This window comes from Corvus kubaryi, unplaced genomic scaffold (genome assembly GCF_017639235.1).
Source record: "Corvus kubaryi isolate FWS band 111438036 unplaced genomic scaffold, C.kubaryi_AGA036_p1.0 split1-37374, whole genome shotgun sequence".
Classification (NCBI taxonomy): domain Eukaryota; kingdom Metazoa; phylum Chordata; class Aves; order Passeriformes; family Corvidae; genus Corvus; species Corvus kubaryi.
The window spans coordinates 1645079-1663306 of NW_024582079.1; the positions used below are offsets into that span (position 1 = coordinate 1645079).

General features: G+C 47.3%; 1 protein-coding gene across 1 annotated transcript in view; it reads right to left on the reverse strand.

Moving 5' to 3' along the window:
- Positions 1–18228, reverse strand: part of LOC121657785 (protocadherin Fat 2-like) — a 56602-nt gene that overhangs the window by 18289 nt on the left and 20085 nt on the right. Inside the window, exons 4-12 of the mRNA XM_042013877.1 lie at positions 15855–15916; positions 14707–15018; positions 13854–14064; positions 11502–11641; positions 9528–9803; positions 8889–9099; positions 3853–7905; positions 1432–1628; positions 649–802 (exon numbers count right to left, since the gene is read on the reverse strand). Coding sequence (XP_041869811.1) covers positions 649–802; positions 1432–1628; positions 3853–7905; positions 8889–9099; positions 9528–9803; positions 11502–11641; positions 13854–14064; positions 14707–15018; positions 15855–15916 — 5616 coding nt within the window. The remainder of the gene's footprint in view (positions 1–648; positions 803–1431; positions 1629–3852; positions 7906–8888; positions 9100–9527; positions 9804–11501; positions 11642–13853; positions 14065–14706; positions 15019–15854; positions 15917–18228) is intronic.

Sequence of the window (18228 nt, forward strand, 5' to 3'; positions counted from 1 at the left end):
CAGCCTACAAGACCTCAGAGAGGTTCAGCTGCCTTCCTGGATGAACCGTGGGAGACAATAATTGAGCTAATAGTGGTGATGTGTCCACGCCACATTGCTCAGGGCTATCCTCGGATCACTGCCAGCCAGGGCCCTGGCAAGGCTTCGCATGGGGAGTCCTGCAAGTTCAGCTGAACTTCATCCAAGGGATACCATCATGGGATAAAACTGTTCATAAATAAATTGTACTTCTAAACTGCACTGCATTGAGCTTTCTGCAATGTAGCAAACTCCAAGTGATCTCTAGAATGATCACAAAGTCTGTTTGGGTAAATACACTGCCCAAGATGGGACAAGAGGTGTTTTGGAATTTAGAACTTGTGTCTTTGGCTCAAGCCAAATACTTGCTGCTCTCTCCTCCTTGAGACCTGGCTGTTAGCAATAGTGTCTGCCCTTCATTTTAACAACATTTGTAAAGAGAGCAAGCAGGAAGATGCGAAGCTCACTCTCCTGGATGCTGTGGCCATTCCTTCCTAGCTTGGGACAGCTGGAATGAAGAGCTCCTTGTGTTTGCTCAAGAGGAGGTAAGTGTTGAGCCATGTTGGGAGCTTGCATTTCTTGGGGGTTGCTGAGGGAGAGGACAAAAGCATCCCATTGCCCTGCTCTCACCTGTGTGTGGGCCCAGCCGGAACTCCTCCGCGCCGGGGCCGTGCAGGCTGTAGGTTATCTGGGCATTGCTGCCGACGTCGGGGTCGGTCGCTGATATTTTCAAAATGAAAAGACCCGGCCCAGCATCTTCAGAAACTCTCCCAGTGTAGAATATCTGGACAGGACAGAAGAAATCGTTGGCATCTGAGCCATCTCCAAAATCCCTCATCCCATATGGGGGGGAACAGACCAACAGAAGCTTCACAGAGAAGGATAAACCCTGTGGTTTATAGGGGAACACAATGTGCCTCCCATTCTTGGCTGCTGGGGTGTGGACTGGGACCAGTGAGCTTATTTCACACAAGCCTTTAAATCTCCTTTGGGAAGTAACCACCTCTGTTCGTTCTCACCAGGGGTGACGTCCACACCAGCGATCAGCTCTCGACAGCAACAAACCTCCTGATGGGAATCTCCCAGCTTAGCAGGATATAAAACTCAGTAATTTACATGCCCCTTCCCAGGAGGCTTCCTGGCATTGTTTATCGCCAAAAATTACTCTTCATAATGCTTAGGCTCTCACTTGCTGCTGGCAAACACGCTTGGAGGCTAGACTTAATATTCTTGCTTGACATGCAGCTTAATTAAAATAGTTAAGCATAATCAAAGCAACAGGATCGTGTGAGAAGAATTATGACAAGCCAAACCCTTTAACATGCTCTGCCTGTTCTTTCTTCTTTGCTATTGTGTTCTTTCCCTCCCAGGATCTCCCTTTATGCCCCTGATGTCCCAGAACAGACATCTCACCTGGCCACACTCAGGGCTGTTGTCATTGATATCCAGTACAAAAATTTCCACTTCAGTGGTAGCCTGAAATTTCCCATCAGAGGCCATAACCTTGAGGAGATATTTCTCCGTATCTTCTCTGTCCAGAGGCTTCTTGGAAGAAATTGTCCATTCACCCTCAATTTGGTCAACTGTGAACTGTCCCAGTACGTCTCCTTCTAGAAGGGGGCAGGAAGCAAGTAAAAAAAGGCATTTACTAAATGCTTAAAATCAGAAGTGACAAGGAAAGGGAATATAGGTGTGTCCAACTGATGGTTCCTTAGGAGACTTGAAGGACTTTGATGCTCTTAGAGGTCTGTTCCAATTGAAATCATTCCATGACTCTCTGACTCACACTGGTGATGCAGAGAGGGCACTGGTGGTGCATCCAGCAGCTGAGGAGCTTTTGGTCAACCTCACTGCACAGCTGGGAAATACCCTGCATGTTTTAGTTATTCCCTGTCTGCACATTACAGTGGGAGAAGGAAACAACTGATTGCAGAAAAGTCAGTAATGTTCTGCAGATGTGCATATTCATTGCCTCAAAACCAGTGTCTCACCTTCCCAAAGCCTGTCAGTCTTTCTTGGTGCATGTTCCTAAAGGGATCTGAGAGTTGTAAATACCCTGCAGACATTGTTTGGATCCTGTTGTTATGGCACCATATGTAGTTGTACTTCCTCTTAAACTATAGGTATTTAATGTATAGCTTTGTTTTCTGGGGCTACTTTTTGTTTCTGTAAGAGGCAAATGATGAGAGGTAAATCCAGACTAGGCAGGCTCTCTGGTCCACCAGATTAATCCTGCTCCTACTGTTGTTACACATGTTGGATTTTAAATGGGCTGGATGCTGCCACTGGAGAATCCCCCTCTCCTGGGAAGGAGCTGGTGTCCTCTCCTGACCCAGGAAGAAGCACGGCAGGAAATGGGAGTCAGTGAAGAGAGCTGGCTGTGGAATCCTGTTTGTGTTGGACTCTGAAGGGTCTTGCACAGTGGGGTAAATTAAATTCACTCCCTTTCTGCTTTCATTTGTGCTGCAGTGATGAGGTGGTGGAGCTGGAGGCACAGTGACACCTCTACTAGCTCTTCCTCTGATGCTGGGAAGCACCAGCCTATGCCCCAATTTAGTTTCTGAGTGTTTGAAATCAATGTGGACAGGGGGAAGCTGGGCTCTGTGTTCACCTAATCCTCTCTTTCGTTGCATTTACATTTATTTGTAGTGTTTGACCTGTGCTGCTTCTGTGCAGAGCACAGAGAGCACAAGGTGTTCACCCCCTAACACGATGTGCATCCTCTCAGGTTTAAAGTACTTGGAAGTTACTACTACCTTTAAGATGGCAGAAATGTGAATACATAATAGATTAAATCTTTCCTCCCAAAGGCTTTCAAATACCTAGGCATGCCATAAACCAAATGAAAGTACCAGCATTCCTCCCCTGTTTTGGATGGTTACAATAATAGATAACGGGCTGCAGCATGATCTGGCCTAATGTTTTGACCCTGAAGGGTCCTCATTTGAGTCTGAACAAACATTTTAATTTGAAGTATCTGCTCCAGGTCTTAGAAAGACCCTTTAGGGTCAAAAAATACCATAAAATCAAGCTTCTACTTGTGCAGGTGCACAACAAACATTCCAGTGTACCTTGCTATTTTACAGCAGTGGTTAATTTTAGTTGGCTTATGTGATGTTTCAGGGATGCAAGTGTAAGTTTTAGTATTTCTTGTTAGCCACAACCTTTACTAAGATTGACGTGAGCGTTTTAAACATCCCCCAGTGCAGAGTGACTAACTGCAGCTTTGTTATTAAGCCAGACTCCAAGTGGTTTTGTAGGAAACACATTTAATACCAAAAAGTTATATATAGTTACTAAAAACACAGACAGGCTACAGGTATATGTGTCATGTGTAAACTGACTGCACTGCTGGCATGAGAAAAAGTTGGGTCAAAGAACTTAAATACAGATCACAGTATCTGTATGTGAGAAAAATCGTCCTTCCTGCTGTGCCACCTCTTCTGTTCTTCCAATAGATATTACAATTACACTGTCTTAATTATTCCTCTCTTGAGAAAGTGTAAATAAATATTTCTACAGTACAGTGTAATTACTTATATGTATCTTACTTATTTATTCCCAAAGAAATAGGACGATTCAGTGGTGAGATAGTTATTTTAATGATCATTCCTCCCACTGCAGTTAGTTACTAAAGGGTTTTGTATTCTCCAGATATATTAACTGAAGAGTCCAACTCATGATGGAGCTCAGCCTTCATCTCCTGCTTCTCATAGGACTGTCAGCATAACACTATTTCTGCACTAATAAGCTGTAAGACAAGGTATCAAATCCTCACTTTAAGATGATACTCTCTTCCTGCCCACTGGAGATTCAAAGTCAGGAAAAACTCACCAGTGATGTAGCACGTGACCCGCCGGTTCTGCTCAGAGATGTCTGCGTCGATGGTGCTCAGGGTGACAACGACCTGGCCCGGCTCTGCGTTCTCAATGACCGACCCCTTGTAGAAATCTGAGGTGAACTGCGGGGCATTGTCGTTTTCATCAGAGACAGTGACCTCCACCAGGGTTTGGGAAGAGAGCTGGACCTTCTTGCCGTGATCAGTCGCCACCACATAAAAGCGATAGATCTCCTGGTCTTCACAGTCCAGCTCTTTCAGTGTGGTGATCCACCCGCTCTCACCGTCGATGGTGAAGAGCCCGCGGAGGTTGCCAGATTCTGCTTCCAGACTGTAGGTCACCTGCCCATCACTTCCCATGTCCTGGTCAATAGCTGTCACTTGAATGACTGTGGTTCCTGAAGGCATGTTCTCCATGACAAAAGCTCTGTAAGGATCTGCCTCAAACACAGGTCTGTTGTCATTGACATCCTGCACTTGGATATTCACAGAGACCAGAGACACCAGCTCAGTCTCCTGATGTGAGCAGTGAGCCATGACATCAACCTGGTACCACTTGGTGGTCTCATGATCCATGGGTTTTTTGATTTTCAAAGCCCCTGTTTGTTCATCCAGTGTGAACACCTCGTCCTTGTTACTTTCTGTAGTGGTTCCCTTCACCAGGCTGTATATAATGGGATCCTCTGCAAAAGCTTTGACTGACCCTATTTCTGACCCCTCTGGAAGATCCTCAGATGCAGAGAATGTATAAAGGGGCTCAGAAAACCTTGGCAATGTCACCTCCCTGGGGACAATCTGGAGATTCACTGGAACAAGGGAGTTCCAGTGAGGGGGTCTGCCATCTTCAGCTTTCACCTTGAAGTTAAAGGCTCTGTTTTCTAAACCAATAAGGCTCTCCTTGACCTTAACAACCCCAGTGGCAGCATTAATTTCCACAAGGTCTTCTGCCACATCTTCCACAGAGTCAACAGAGTAAATGACATCTGCATTTGCACCTTCATCGGCATCGTAAGCCAGTACCTGGATGACAGGGGAGCCTTTGCTGACATTGGACTGGATGGACAGTGTGTATTCAGAGGCTTTGAACAGAGGTGGGTTGTCATTCTCATCTGTAAGAATTATTTTCACAGTGCAGAAGGCTACCTTCCCACCCCCATCCTTGGCCATGACTTTAATGGCAATGACTCTCTCTGTGGAATTTTCCCTGTCCAGCTTTTGCAGTGTGGAAATACAGCCTTTATTGTCTATGGAGAACTTCTCATGGGCGAGTTTATTTATGATGGTGTAGTCTATGGTGCCATATGGGCCACCATCTGGGTCAATAGCCAGCAGCTCAATCACTTTGGTTCCTATCTCAGCATTTTCTGCCAGCTCTGCCTCGTACACATTCTGCTGAAAAGAGGGGCTGTATTTGTTGGCATTCGTGGTGTTGATATACACAGGCACAGTGCTCTTGAAAACTCCATCTGAAGCAGAAACTCTGAGATTGTAAGATGGCTCCAAGTCCTTTTTGCAGCGGTTGAACATGGATATTATCCCAGAAGTGCTGTTGATGGCAAAATGCCTGTTGTCATTACCCGAGAGGATCACGTACTCCAGCCGGGTGGTGTCTCCACTGTCAGGGTCCAGGGCCTGGACTTTGATCACAATGTGCCCACACGTAGCCATTTCACTGACCTTGGCTTCATACTGAAGCTGGCTGAACTCAGGGGGATTGTCATTGATGTCTGTCACATCTACGATTACCAGGGCATCGCTACTGAGTGGAGGCACCCCATGATCTGCAGCTCTGACTTTCATGCGGAACTGTTGATTTGTTTCATAATCAAGTGCTTGAGCTGTTGTTATTTGCCCTGTGCTGGCATCAATATTAAAGAACTTGGCAGCATCTGAACCATCATCCATGATCTGATAGGAGACCACTTTGTTTCTACCTGAATCCTTATCAGAGGCAAAGAGTTGGACAACAGGGGTCTGTGGTGGCAAACTCTCTGAGACAGATGCTGTGTAAATGATCTGAGAAAATATGGGGGGGTTGTCATTAATGTCCTCTACCTCCACCTCTACTCTGGCTTCTGAGAAGGATCCAAGTGCTGTGTCTGTGGCTCTAACAGTGAATGTGTGTTTTGTCTCTAGCTCATAGTCCAGCTGCCCTGTGACAGTAAGGACACCAGTTTTGAAGTCGGTGTTGAAGAGTTTCAGGGAATCTTCTTCCACAATGTTGTAGATGAGGCGCAGGCCTTCAGGGCTGCGGGCCTGGATGTGGAGGATAGATGTGTATGGGGGGATGTTTTCTGGCACCTTCACTCGGTAGTACAAACTTTGGAACAGAGGGTTGGACCTGTTCCTCACACTGATCACAACCTCCTCTTCAGCATGCAGGGGAGGCTCTCCTTTGTCCTTAGCAATGACCCGGAGGTTGTATTTATTTAAACCTTGATAATCAAGAGGCCTCTTAAGGGAGATGTCTCCTAGGTAAGGGTCAATCCGAAAGTATTTGTAGTCCTCTGCAAATGAGTAGGTAACAGCTCCGTTATCCCCTATGTCTTTGTCTGTTGCTGACACCTGAAAAAGGACATCCCCTGGCTCTGTGCCATCCTGCACGGAGGTGTAGTATGGCACATTCTGAAACTGTGGGGGGTTGTCGTTGACATCCTCTACATAAACCCTGACTGTGGCTTGGGACACTCTCGGTGGCTTCCTGTTGTCCTTCACTTCCACAGCTACCTCGTGCATGTCTCGCATTTCGCGGTCAAATTTCACACCCTTGGTCTGAAGAACTCCTGAGGCTTGGATCATTTTGAACCTTTCCTTTTCATTCAAAAGCGAATAGGAAAGGGGTTCATTTAGCTGATACCCTTTGACCCCAAGAATGGTTAGAGTCTTCTCGTCTGTAGAGTTCTCCATCACAGTTGCTGTATATATGTCTTGATCAAATTTCAAGCCAGTACCTTGTACCTGAGTTAAATTTACCTTAACCAGAGCAGTACTCTTATATAAGCCATCACCAGCTCTGACTGTGAGCTCTCGGTAGCTTCTCAGGCCAGTGGTGTTAAGAATGGAGATGAGACCTGTGAGTGGGTGGATATGGAAAGCATTATCAAGGTTCCCTTCCACTATGCTGTAGGTCACCTCTGAATCTGCATCTTTTGCCTGCACTGAGAGAAGCTCCATCCCTGGGTGGGCAGGCAGCAAGACAGAAATGTCGTAAGCGTCTTTGAGAAAGACTGGAGGTGAATCATTGACATCTTTAACGTGGATTGTGACCTTGGCAGGCTTGGATGCAAACAAGCTGGGACTTCCACTGTCATGCACATGTACACTGAAGTGGAAAACTGGGGTGAGCTCATAGTCTATATCAGCACGACTAGTCAGCGTCCCTGTGCTGGGATCCACTGTGAAATATTTCTGTGCCTCTGGTTCCAAAATCTCATAGACCAGCAGAGCATTGGAGTCTTGATCAGCATCTGTTGCAGAGGTCACAAGAGGAGCATTGCTTTCATCCAGAACCATGCTTTGGGATGGGGCATTCTCCATGATCCAGCCAAGGAAGAAAGGCTTAACGAAGACAGGCACATTGTCATTCTCATCTATGACATAGATAAGCACCACTGCATCCATAAATGCTCCAGCCATGTTGGTGCCACGGACTTTCAACTGGTAAAAAGACACCTGCTCAAAATCTAAGCTCTTCTGAGTGGAAATCAGGCCTGACTGATAGTTCATGGAGAACACTCCATCTCCATTTCCATCTTTTATTTCATAGCTAACTGGTGACAAGCTTGTGGCTGAAACCTGGATCAGGGGAGAGCCAACAGGAGTGGATTCACTGATCTCTGTGATGTATTCGGCCTCTGGAAATTTTGGAGGGGTTCGATCCGAGGGTCTAATGTGGACATGTACCGTAGCAGAATCTTTAAGCTGAGGAAACCCCCGATCTTCTGCCTTTACAATAAGAGTAAATCGCTCCTGCCTGGATGGGTCCAGTTTCTGGGCAACTGTAATAATTCCAGAATATGGGTCGATGCTGAATAAGCCTTCCCCATTACCTGCAAGAACAGAAATTACAGAGTGAAGAATGCAGACACCTTACTGGTCTTGGTTTTCTGAACCTCTTTTTTCATAGATTCTCCTGATTTCAGACCTGATTAACATCTGTTTCTTTTACTGGGAGAAATTAATTCATTTCTAAACAATTTTAATTATAAGAACAATGAACCCATTGAGATCTGTGAACTAACATTTGAATCAATCAAAATGTAAATTGGAGATAAACACCCTTCTAATTTAAGCATATTTAGTGGTGGCAGAGCATGTGCTTGAAGCTTTTGCCTCGTGTGCAGAACATGGTAGCACACACAGTACTAGTTCCTTCAAGCCCTGTCATGCTTGTAATTACCAATACTTCAGGAGCAATTAAATTCCTCAGTCCTTGATCATCTAAATTGCAGTGAGAAAGATGGAGCAAAGGATGGCTTGTCTCCTGTGAAGAATTTACAGGCTAAATAGGCCGTGTGGCACAGACATAAATACTTAAGTTTTAACCTTTATAGTGAATGATAAAATATTTGCCCACTGAGCACGAATGACTCAAAACCACCACCAATCAATGCTGAAAGGGTTCTCGCCATTCCTTGAGGATGTGTTTCTTGGTAGAAATAGTGGAATGATGATGACTGCTGTGGGAATTGGAGTACTTTTGCCTAACAACTGAATAGTTCCCATGGACAAAGAGGAATTTTGTCCATGAACTCAGATTTTAGATTGTTCTAACTCGTCCAGTCACATTTTTTCTTAGACCAGTGACTCAACATTAAGCTGTCTTCTTAAGAAAAGATGCTAATATTCCATAATACAGAAACTACCTACTCTAGATTTTTTCCTGGGTAGGAAGAAAATCACATTTTAGAACTGTGCAGCCATTTGCTGTTCTTTGCAACAGCTAGAGAAAAGCTGGTCAAGTGGCCACCAGTTAGAGCATGGTAATGCAGGTATGATCATAACCTAAACTGTCCTGTTGCATGGCTCTCACCTGCCTGAAGGGAGTAGTGAATTTCAGCATTGGCTCCCTGGTCCTGATCAAGGGCTCTGACTTGTATAACCTCTGTGCCCACCACTGCCGAGTCCAGCACTTCTGCTTCGTAATGGATGCTGCTGAACTGGGGAGGGTGAAGGTTGCAGCTGTCCACGTGGATGATGACTCGGACAAAGTTCCGCTTGATGGGGACCTCCTGGTCTCGTACCTGAATGGCAGAGAGAGAGCAGGAACAGTCACACTCAGGGACAAGCCAGTCTTGCCTACACCATCTTCCAAGTAACTCATCAGCACTCTTACAGAGGGGGGTGTTTTGCAGTGGTACCAAGCCCTTGTCTGGGAATGAGCCTGGAAGTTTCAGCACCAAACCTCAGCCTGGAGTTTGAAACCAAACATTAACTATTATGCACTCTGTTTTCTTTTGTAAGAATCCAGTGGCCCTCCAAAGAAGGTGGTTAGAGGAATGCAGGGTGTTAACTACATTTAGCCATATAGTGAGGGTTAACACCCTGCTTTCCTCTTCCCCATTGTTCCAGACAAATCCTCCCTCAAAGACTAGAACCACTTTTAATTTCTCCAGTGACCCACATATTGCAGCCAAGCTGGTGGACTCAGCAGGGCTTGGTTAGGACTCACCATCACTGTGAGGGTGTGCTGAGGCATGGGCTGGGAACTGAAGCCTTCTGCTGTTGTGAGGGCTCCACTGCCTGGATCCAACTGGAAAAGTCTTGTGCTTTTGGAGTCCACACTGCCATGGATGGTGTAGATGAGCCCCTTTCCTTTGTCCTTGTCTGTTGCACTGACTTGAAGGATTTCTCTCCCTGAGGGGGTATCTTCAGGAATCCGCACCTCGTAATGGCTCTCAAGAAACTGGGGACGGTGCTGGTTGATGTCGATCACGTGGATAAATGCCTGTGGGGGAGACAGCACAGTGAGGGCAGCAACTGGACATGCAGCCATGTAAAATCTCAGCTACCAATCCTTCTTGGGCACTGACACACTCTGAGTGCCGTAACCACCACAGTTTTCCACCTCTTGGAGCTTTCCCATCCGCGATGACTGGGAGCCCTTTTGTCCTTCATCCGAAGGAACTCCTGCTGTGCCTTGCCCTTCGTGTTTTTCAGTTTGCTTCCTCTCCTTTTTTAAAATCTCTCCAGTCTGGCACAGCATTCAGAGTGAACACGCCTGCACTTGGCACATGGGGAAACAGTCACAGCCTGCTGTGGAAAGCAGCAGTGGCTCAGCTGTGGTGCCAGCTTTGCTGGCTGGTGCCTACACAGCAAGCCCATTATTTACTCACCAGAAAGCTGACAGAAGGGGGATGTTTGGTAAAAGAAGGGAGGGGCTGGCCTATCTCAAGATATTTCTGTTCTGGTATTTTCAAAATATTTCTGATATTTTCAAAAATTTCTGTTCTACCCTTTTTAGCCAAGTCTTCCTCTCTGCATTTAACAGCCCCCCCCAGGGAATCCTGAATCCTGCCTGGGAAGTCACTACTTTCTTCTGTGTGGTCCCCTACTCTGGCTGTCCTGACCCTCCTACTGATGTGCTTCCTGCATCTTAGGAAGTCCCAACCAAGTGTAATAATTTGCTTCCTTTAGCAGACCTGAGCATGCCACGGGGGTTTTGCAGAAGCAGGTTTCTTGACATCTGCTAGCGGCCTCGAGTGCCAAAATAAACGTGGGGATGAGATGCAAGGTGGCAGGGCATGCACACCAGGCAAGGTGGGGCTTTGTTTGTTTATTTGGAACAATACTTGAAGATAGTTGAGACAAGTGGCCATCCGTTAGCATCTTAGCATCACGTTTCACAGGAATGGTGGAGCTCCTCACTCATCACCCCCCACAGTGAACTTCCCATGATAAGCGTCACTGACAGGTGACTCACGTTCTAGGTCTTCCTGTGCAGCAAGGGCTGGATTTTTGGCTGCTTCTGAAGTGTGGAGAGAATGATGAGTGAAAGATCGAGCCCTGAACATCCCTCCTCAGGGTAGGTAAAGATGGGCAAATCTCATCATTTTAGCTGGGGCTCAGGGACATGCCTGAGAGTGAAGTGCCTCCTTTCACCAGCACTTACTTTTTACGTGGCAACTCAGAGCACACAGCATCTCTGCAGTTGCCCCACTCACTCCCTGGGCCTGACCTCACCTCTTGCAGATGCATTTGTGCTGGCTGTACCTGGGCTAACACATCCCAAGAACACCCCTTGGCATGGGAACACGGACCCAAGCCTGACCTAACTGTGTACACACTTTCCTTAAGCCGTTGTCCCAGCTGTGCTGGAATTCAGCCTGAGCAGCTGAGACCAAGCTGAGGTGTGAGTGTGTGAACTGCCAGCCCAGCTTGGCTGGTGGTGTAGATGTGTCCTTGCATGCTGGCTGGGATCAACAGAAAAGACCCAGGCTTTCCTAGACCAGTTGTGTTTCCAACAACATAAAAACAATCTTAGCTTGGCGTAAGTAAGACTTGGGTCACTGTGTAATGTAAGATCACAGGGTAAGGAGATTCCTGTGCCTGGCACCTGATCCACAGCTCAGTAGACTCAGAATAAAGGTTCCCTTTGGCACATGCTCCCTCTCAATAGGGTCTCTACTAAAGAAAAAAACATTACCTGGGTTTTGATTGTACTGGACCCATCAGTGACTTCTACTGTCAGGTTATAGCTTGACTTCTTCCTTGCATCCAGGGGTCTTGCAATGACCATGCTGCCTGTACTCTTTTCAATGTCAAAATCCATGTCATCATCACCACCTGGGACAAGGGAGAGATGGAAAAGGGAAACAGGAGGGCAGTTACTGTCAGCTAGATTGGGGATAGTGCCATAGGTAAGGTTTCTCCCAAATCTGGAAACTTAAAACAACATGTGATTGATAGATAGATAGATAGATAGACTGACAGACACAGGAGACAGGGAGAACAAGGAGAAGCTGGACAAAGAGGTACTCACAGACGGTGACAAAGGAGTGTGAAAAGGAAGGTGAACAGAACTAGAGAAAATGAAGAGGAGGAGAGAAGGGGGAAGGATGCACTTATGCATGTGATGTCCTGGCTAGACTGGCAACAGGCACATTTGAGCATTGATTTATTTGCACAAGGTTTCCAGCCATGCAGCATCACTGGCTTAGCATGGATCAGGGACCTGCTGGGTAGAACAGGGCTCTTGCTGGCTTCTGATTCAAGGTCACACTGTGGGCATATCAGCATTGGTCCTCATCATCATGGCTGGGAGCCTGTGAGCTACCTGAATTCCCAACACACCAACAGTTGGGGAGGCAGACGGTGCTTCCAGGGTGAGCAGAGCCTGTTGCCTCCAACCCAGATGGCTGAGAAGTGCCAGGAACAGCAGGCCTGAGCAGCTCAGCAGCAGAAGGCTGTCCCTCACTCTACTGCTGCTCAGCCCTGGCATGGCAGCTCCTTTCTCATGCCTCGCTTGCTGGGGTCAGTTGGGCCCCTCTTGCACATTAAACCCTGCAAAGCTCCTCTGAGATATGGAGAGGCTGAAACAGTTTTCTGTGATTGATCCCAGGTCTCAACTTCTTTCTTCCTGGCTACTAGATGCTCTGGATTCTGCTTTATTCTATTACCAGCTGGTAAAATATTTGCTGGTTGTAAAATTACATATCTTCCCTTGCTGGAGGAATGCAGTGCTCACCAGCCATCTGGACCACTGCTCTCCTCCTGGGAAGGAGACAGAAAGAAGCAGACAGAGAGTGAGAGATGCCTGGATGTCTTTCCCTGACAAAAGAGGGAAGGCCAATGTTGCTTTGTCAGAGCTTTTGCAGACTCCATCAACCCCAGTGACAGAGTGTTTGTGGTCTGGGAAAGGTGAAACTTTGAATGAGGTGCTGAAGGCTCCTGAATCTCTCCATCACCCTCTTGCTTGCTAGCTACCGTGAACTTTCCTTCCCTTGCAGGGAAAATAAAATCCTGTCCTTTTCCACCAGGATAGAAACTAAGAGAGCCTTGAGCATCACTTGGTACACTGGGTACTGGGAAAGATGAGGCCAAGCTATGCTCCAGCACTCAGCAGGGAAATGATGGGGTAGCATTCAGAGGAATACACCATTAATTCTTCAGACCCAAGCAGACACTACTAATGCTGGATAAACCTTTCACTGATATTGTCTTGCTCCTTGTAGCATTGTATCTCTTGTTGCTTAATTGTATTTATACACCAATATCCTTGCCCTAACACAGTAAGGGGAAAAACTATTCGCTTGCCCAATTAAGGCTTTGTCTGACAAGGGCAGGCCCTGCAGGCAGTACCAGGGAAAGGCTGTGCAAGGTAGATTGGGGCACCACTTCAAAACATCAAATTACGTGAGCACAATTGGCCCTCATTGGTAGGACCAGTTCTGCACACGCTGCCTGGAGAGTCCCCTGGGGTGACAGCCCACGTCCCCTCTGAATCGTGTGTCTTAGAGGAGGCCCTAGAGTTCCACATTCCATGTCTAAATCATCCCTGGGATGTGGTGAGGTGGAAGGGAGAGCCCCACAAGTTAGGGCAGACCAGGTCTTTGAGGAATGCTTCCTTCTCAGTTCCCTGCTCAAGACTCAACATGGAGGGAAATACAGGGGGTGTCCGTAACACCCAGCCACACACCTGGATCCTTGCAGGCAGTTTTAACAAAACCAACAGTGTCACCTGATTCCCAGGAGGAGCTGGCACTGGCATGCCCTGCCTCTCATGCGACATCGGAGAGCACCTCAAACACGGGCAAGTTCCAGAATGTAATTTAAAAAGCGTGTTAGGTAATTGCACTTGGCACCAGAGGCCTTGGATGGGCAGCTTTGTCTAATGGCTGTTTAAACCTTCTGGTGCCCGTGAGAAAGCTCTCCCTGTAGCTCACCTACACCTAAAGCAAACAACTTCATTAGCTCAGGCATGCGAGCGCTGAAAGCCAAGGGAGCCGGAGCAAAGGCTCCCAGACACTGCTGCCCTGCTCTAGTTTCTGTGTCTCACCTGTGATATTAAACCACACTTGGCTGGGGCCCATCTCGATGCTGATCACTCCCACCATGTGGTTCACGGGATCTGTTTCCATCACGGCGAAGTTAAAGTGGGGTTCATCAAAAGCCAGTGGTTCTGAGGAAGGGCTGGGCCGGGCCACCCAGCTGATGTGAAGTCTGACGTGGGAGGAGAGTGGGGGGCTGCCGCCATCTGTGGCCTTGACCTGCCGAGAAAGGCGCATGCAGTCAGGGAGAAGGCTGAGTTAGCTCATGGGAACTCCACGGAAAGCTTCTTCTCCCACCCACCAGGAATTTCAGCTCCCAGTGTGCCCAAAATCCCATGAAACAAATCTTGAGCCAGTGGTCCATGCTCTGGCTGCTTCCGAGGCAGAGCCATGCAACCCAAATTCCTCTTTACCATCAAGTAAATCTGCCAAGCTCTATCCATAGCAGAGACCTGGATCACAAGTCTTATTGCAAGGACCCACAGACTCTGAAAGGGCTTTGAGCATCCAAGCTCCATGGCCTGATCAGAATGCCAAACAGAGGCATGATGTTCAAGGCTGTTCAGGTTGGGTCCATAACCATATGGGATCATGGATTACTGTATTCCTTTCTGAAGGTTAGGTTGGACAGTTAATTTTAAATTTATTGTCCATTTTTAATAGGTTCCTACCTTCTGCATTTCCCATCATTCCCTTCCAGTTTCTCTCCCTGTAAAACAATTCCCTTATTCGAGCTCTCCTCCCACTGCTGCATTTTCTCCATCTCTTTCCTTTTATCTTTTCTGTTTCTGAACCCTTTTCTCTCTTTCCCTCTCCACACACTTCTCCCCATCAGCTCTTTGTGTTTCCCTCTTCTCTCACCGTGAGTATGTTGTATTCAGAGGCAGGAAAAGCTTTCCTGGAGAAGACTGTGCCAGTTGTGGGGTTGATGGTGAATATCCCCTCCTCCTCCTCCTCGATGGTGTAGGTGATCTGGCTGTTCTGGCCCTGGTCACGGTCGGAAGCGATCAGCCTGTAGACAGGCAGTGGGGTCTCCGAGGCCTCTCTCTCGGGGAGCTGCACCATGAAGAGCTTGTGGGGGAAACTGGGAGGGCTGTCGTTGGCATCCAAGACTTGGATCACGACTCTGCTGGTGGACTTCAGGGTTGGCTCTCCGTTGTCAGAGACAGCCACCTGTCAGCAAGCAAAGGGAGTAGGTGACAGGGCCCTTAGACGTGACCTGGAGTGTGTCCAGCCAGCCTCCATCCTGGTGGGCAATGACTCAGCCAGCGGTTTTTGTGTGGGTCTGCATTTTATCTCAACATTTTCAAAGGTGCTGCTCCTCTCTGCAGGGGAAAGCCTGGTGGCTCTAGCAGGCACTGTGCAGGGCCTGTCCATGCACAGGGGGATGAGTTTGCAGGGCTCCTGCTCCCAGCTGCTCTGGGCAGTGGGTCAGGCTGGTCATTGGAGATCACGCTGCTGAAAATGTTCATATTGCAATGGTTTGGCGAGGTACCAGCCATCCTCACCCTGCCCTGCCTGTGCATGCTCACAGCATGTTGCATTGCACAGAGAAACGTGTTATCCCCATCACCCCGATGGACTCAAAAACCTCCAGATCCCTCTGATGGGAATACTCATAGCTGGGAGCAGCTGAGGATGGGGGCCGGTGACCAAAGCTACACAGCAATGTCTGATACAATGAGATAAACAAGGGTGGATTTTTCTGGCTTGCTCTTTCCCCCATAATGTATAAACCATCCTGCTAGAGGACAGTTCCAGTCCTCTTCTGCATTCCCACAGCTTCCAGAGCAGAACTTTTGCTCCAGTCTTCAGCAAGAAAATAATAAACCCCACAGTACTGCTGCAGCTGTCTCTTGGGTTAACACACACCATTTAATTAAGTTTCCCAGCAGTTGGGAGCTGATGGGATGAGATTCCTTCTCTGTGCTCCAACTTGCAAGGAAAGCTCTTTGAGGACTTAATACACTTGTAGGTAAATAAAGCTAATTACAATCATCATTACCCACCTCTAGGATATGTTCAGCCTTGTATTCTCGATCCAGCTGCCGTGAAGTCGTGGAAATCAGACCTGCCAAGAAAGAAACCGTTTGAGCTCCAAGACTCAGCATGCAAGAAAAGCCAGGGCTGATCAGATCCCTCAATGCCCAAGATCAGCCTGCCCACCTGTCCCGTTTCAGGTTCCCTTTGTGATCAGAGGAGAAAGACAGATACCCCCAGAGGGTAACCCATCCCCTCCCAGCGTGAATCCCTCTGTGGAGGTGTTGCTCTTGCTCTCTGATCACAGAGACCATGGAGGAGGGGGAACACCTACCAGATGCCTGCATCAGTTGAGGGTTGGCAAGGCATTAGGTGAGAAAAGCTGCAGGACCATGAAAACAAAACTTTTCTTATGCCTCTAAGTAAAAAACATTCTGCATGTGCTGGCACAAGCCTGGCCTCTTAACAAGTCCCAACTCCTCTTTTCCCTGTGCTGAACTTTGCTCTTTGTAATTTACAGTGTTTTGACAAAAGTTTGTCTTCTGTCTTGGGAAATACCCTCTATTCAACTGCTAGAACAAATGCATTGGGGCTAAAAATAAGGTACACGGTCGATAATAATGTTGGTGTATTATTTAAGCCATGCTGAGAGACAGGATGAGTCCTCCAACAATTGCAATATTTGAGGGATTTCTGAAAAATACACAGCAGTTTAACCACAGGGAATAGGATGGATGCAGGAGGGAGGAACTGTGGCTATAATAAACTGGAGTTGAAACAAAATCATCATAATTGCCTCTTTTTGGCCTGTCCACGACTAAGCTGACTAGACACAAGTGTGGAAAGGATGGAATTGAGGCTTCTGTTTCCATGTCTGGTTTCATAACAATCATTGCAGAGTGCCTTGACTCTTCACTTTTGGGGAAAAGCAGCTCTAGATCATTTTCACAACTGCTTTACCAGTGATGGAAATTGTATATGTAATGTTTGACCTCCTGAAAGTCATCAAGTCTGACACCTGTGAGTGTTTTTGTCCACTCCCAGTTATCAAGGTCTTCCTCTTCCTTGTGAAGGGAAGTTCTGCTTCTTCACACCAACAAAAGGCAGGGTGAGTTTCCCTGAGTACAGCAAGCAGTGACCCAGGCTCATGCTACCCTGGGAAATGCTTTGCATGTGATGCCGTGTGCATGTGCAGTGGTGTGAGCATGTGAACTTGTGTGTCCTGGGAGACTTGTAAATCCCAACTGCACAAACCCACCTCAACTCTCATTTCTGGTCCAAGGCCAGAAAGCTTTAATTAATACTATTGTATTCAGGTGTACCATGCTTTTGAGCACGACAGGCAGGAGAAAACTTCAAATGGCTGCAGGAAAGCAGCTGAAGGAGGGAGCAAGGAGAAGCTGCTTGGAGCATGACTATTGTTCACCGTTTCCACTTGTTCTCTGGGATTATTCACACTTGGCACCAGCCACAGCGCTAAACATTTATTTGATGCCTTTACAATCATAAATCAACACTCCTTTATGTGTTATGACAAGATGGCTTGAAAAATTCTGTTTGCTTGTCTGTCATAGTGGTTTTATTCTCTCCCTAATCATCCTTTTACCATCTCAGCAGGTGAAGAGGACTCAGCACAGAGCCCACTGGAGCTCTTAAAACTTTCCCAGGTTAGTGAGAGGCTGTAGGGGTCCATTAACAGCAAAACTCATGGAAATGCTCTCCTAATGGGGGCCTGGAGAAGGAATTGCAGCAGCAGTTCACGGAGATCTCTGATGCTCCTGTCCCAACAGGTTGGCTATTGAGCCCAGAACTTCAGCTACCTCAGGGAATGCTTCATAATCTTGGCCTAACAAGCCCACAGGACACACAGATATTGACAAGAGAGCTGCCTGACACCCATGTGGACACTGGGGATGTTTCTGGTTTATCAGATTGCAAAATCCACTTGCAGCAGACTTACACCTTGTTTGCACTGGATTACTGCATGCCAGCTGATGGAAGGGAACTTAACCACTCTGAAGTGACTATCTGGATTTGTCTGGCCACACCCTGAAATCCTTTCATGACTTAATGAAAAAAATGAAAAAAACCAGAATCATAGCTCAGCTTTCTAGTGCTGGAGAAGGAGGACTGCAGTGAAGGCAGATGAACTGGACTTTATGACACTCTTGAATGTCTGTACCACTGAAGATGCTCAGATCTCCTGGGGAGTAAGAGCTGACTCTGCTCTCTGTCACATAACCTGTACTGTATCCCAGCTGGGAGTCTCACCAGATGGAATTTTTTGGTTTATCTTCACATCTGCTGAGCCACAAGACAAAGGGTTGGCTTCTCCTCCTGACCTCAGGCAAACTCTGTCCCTTTGCGCCCAACCGCGGCTCCCAGTTCTCCCCTCTGGAGCCA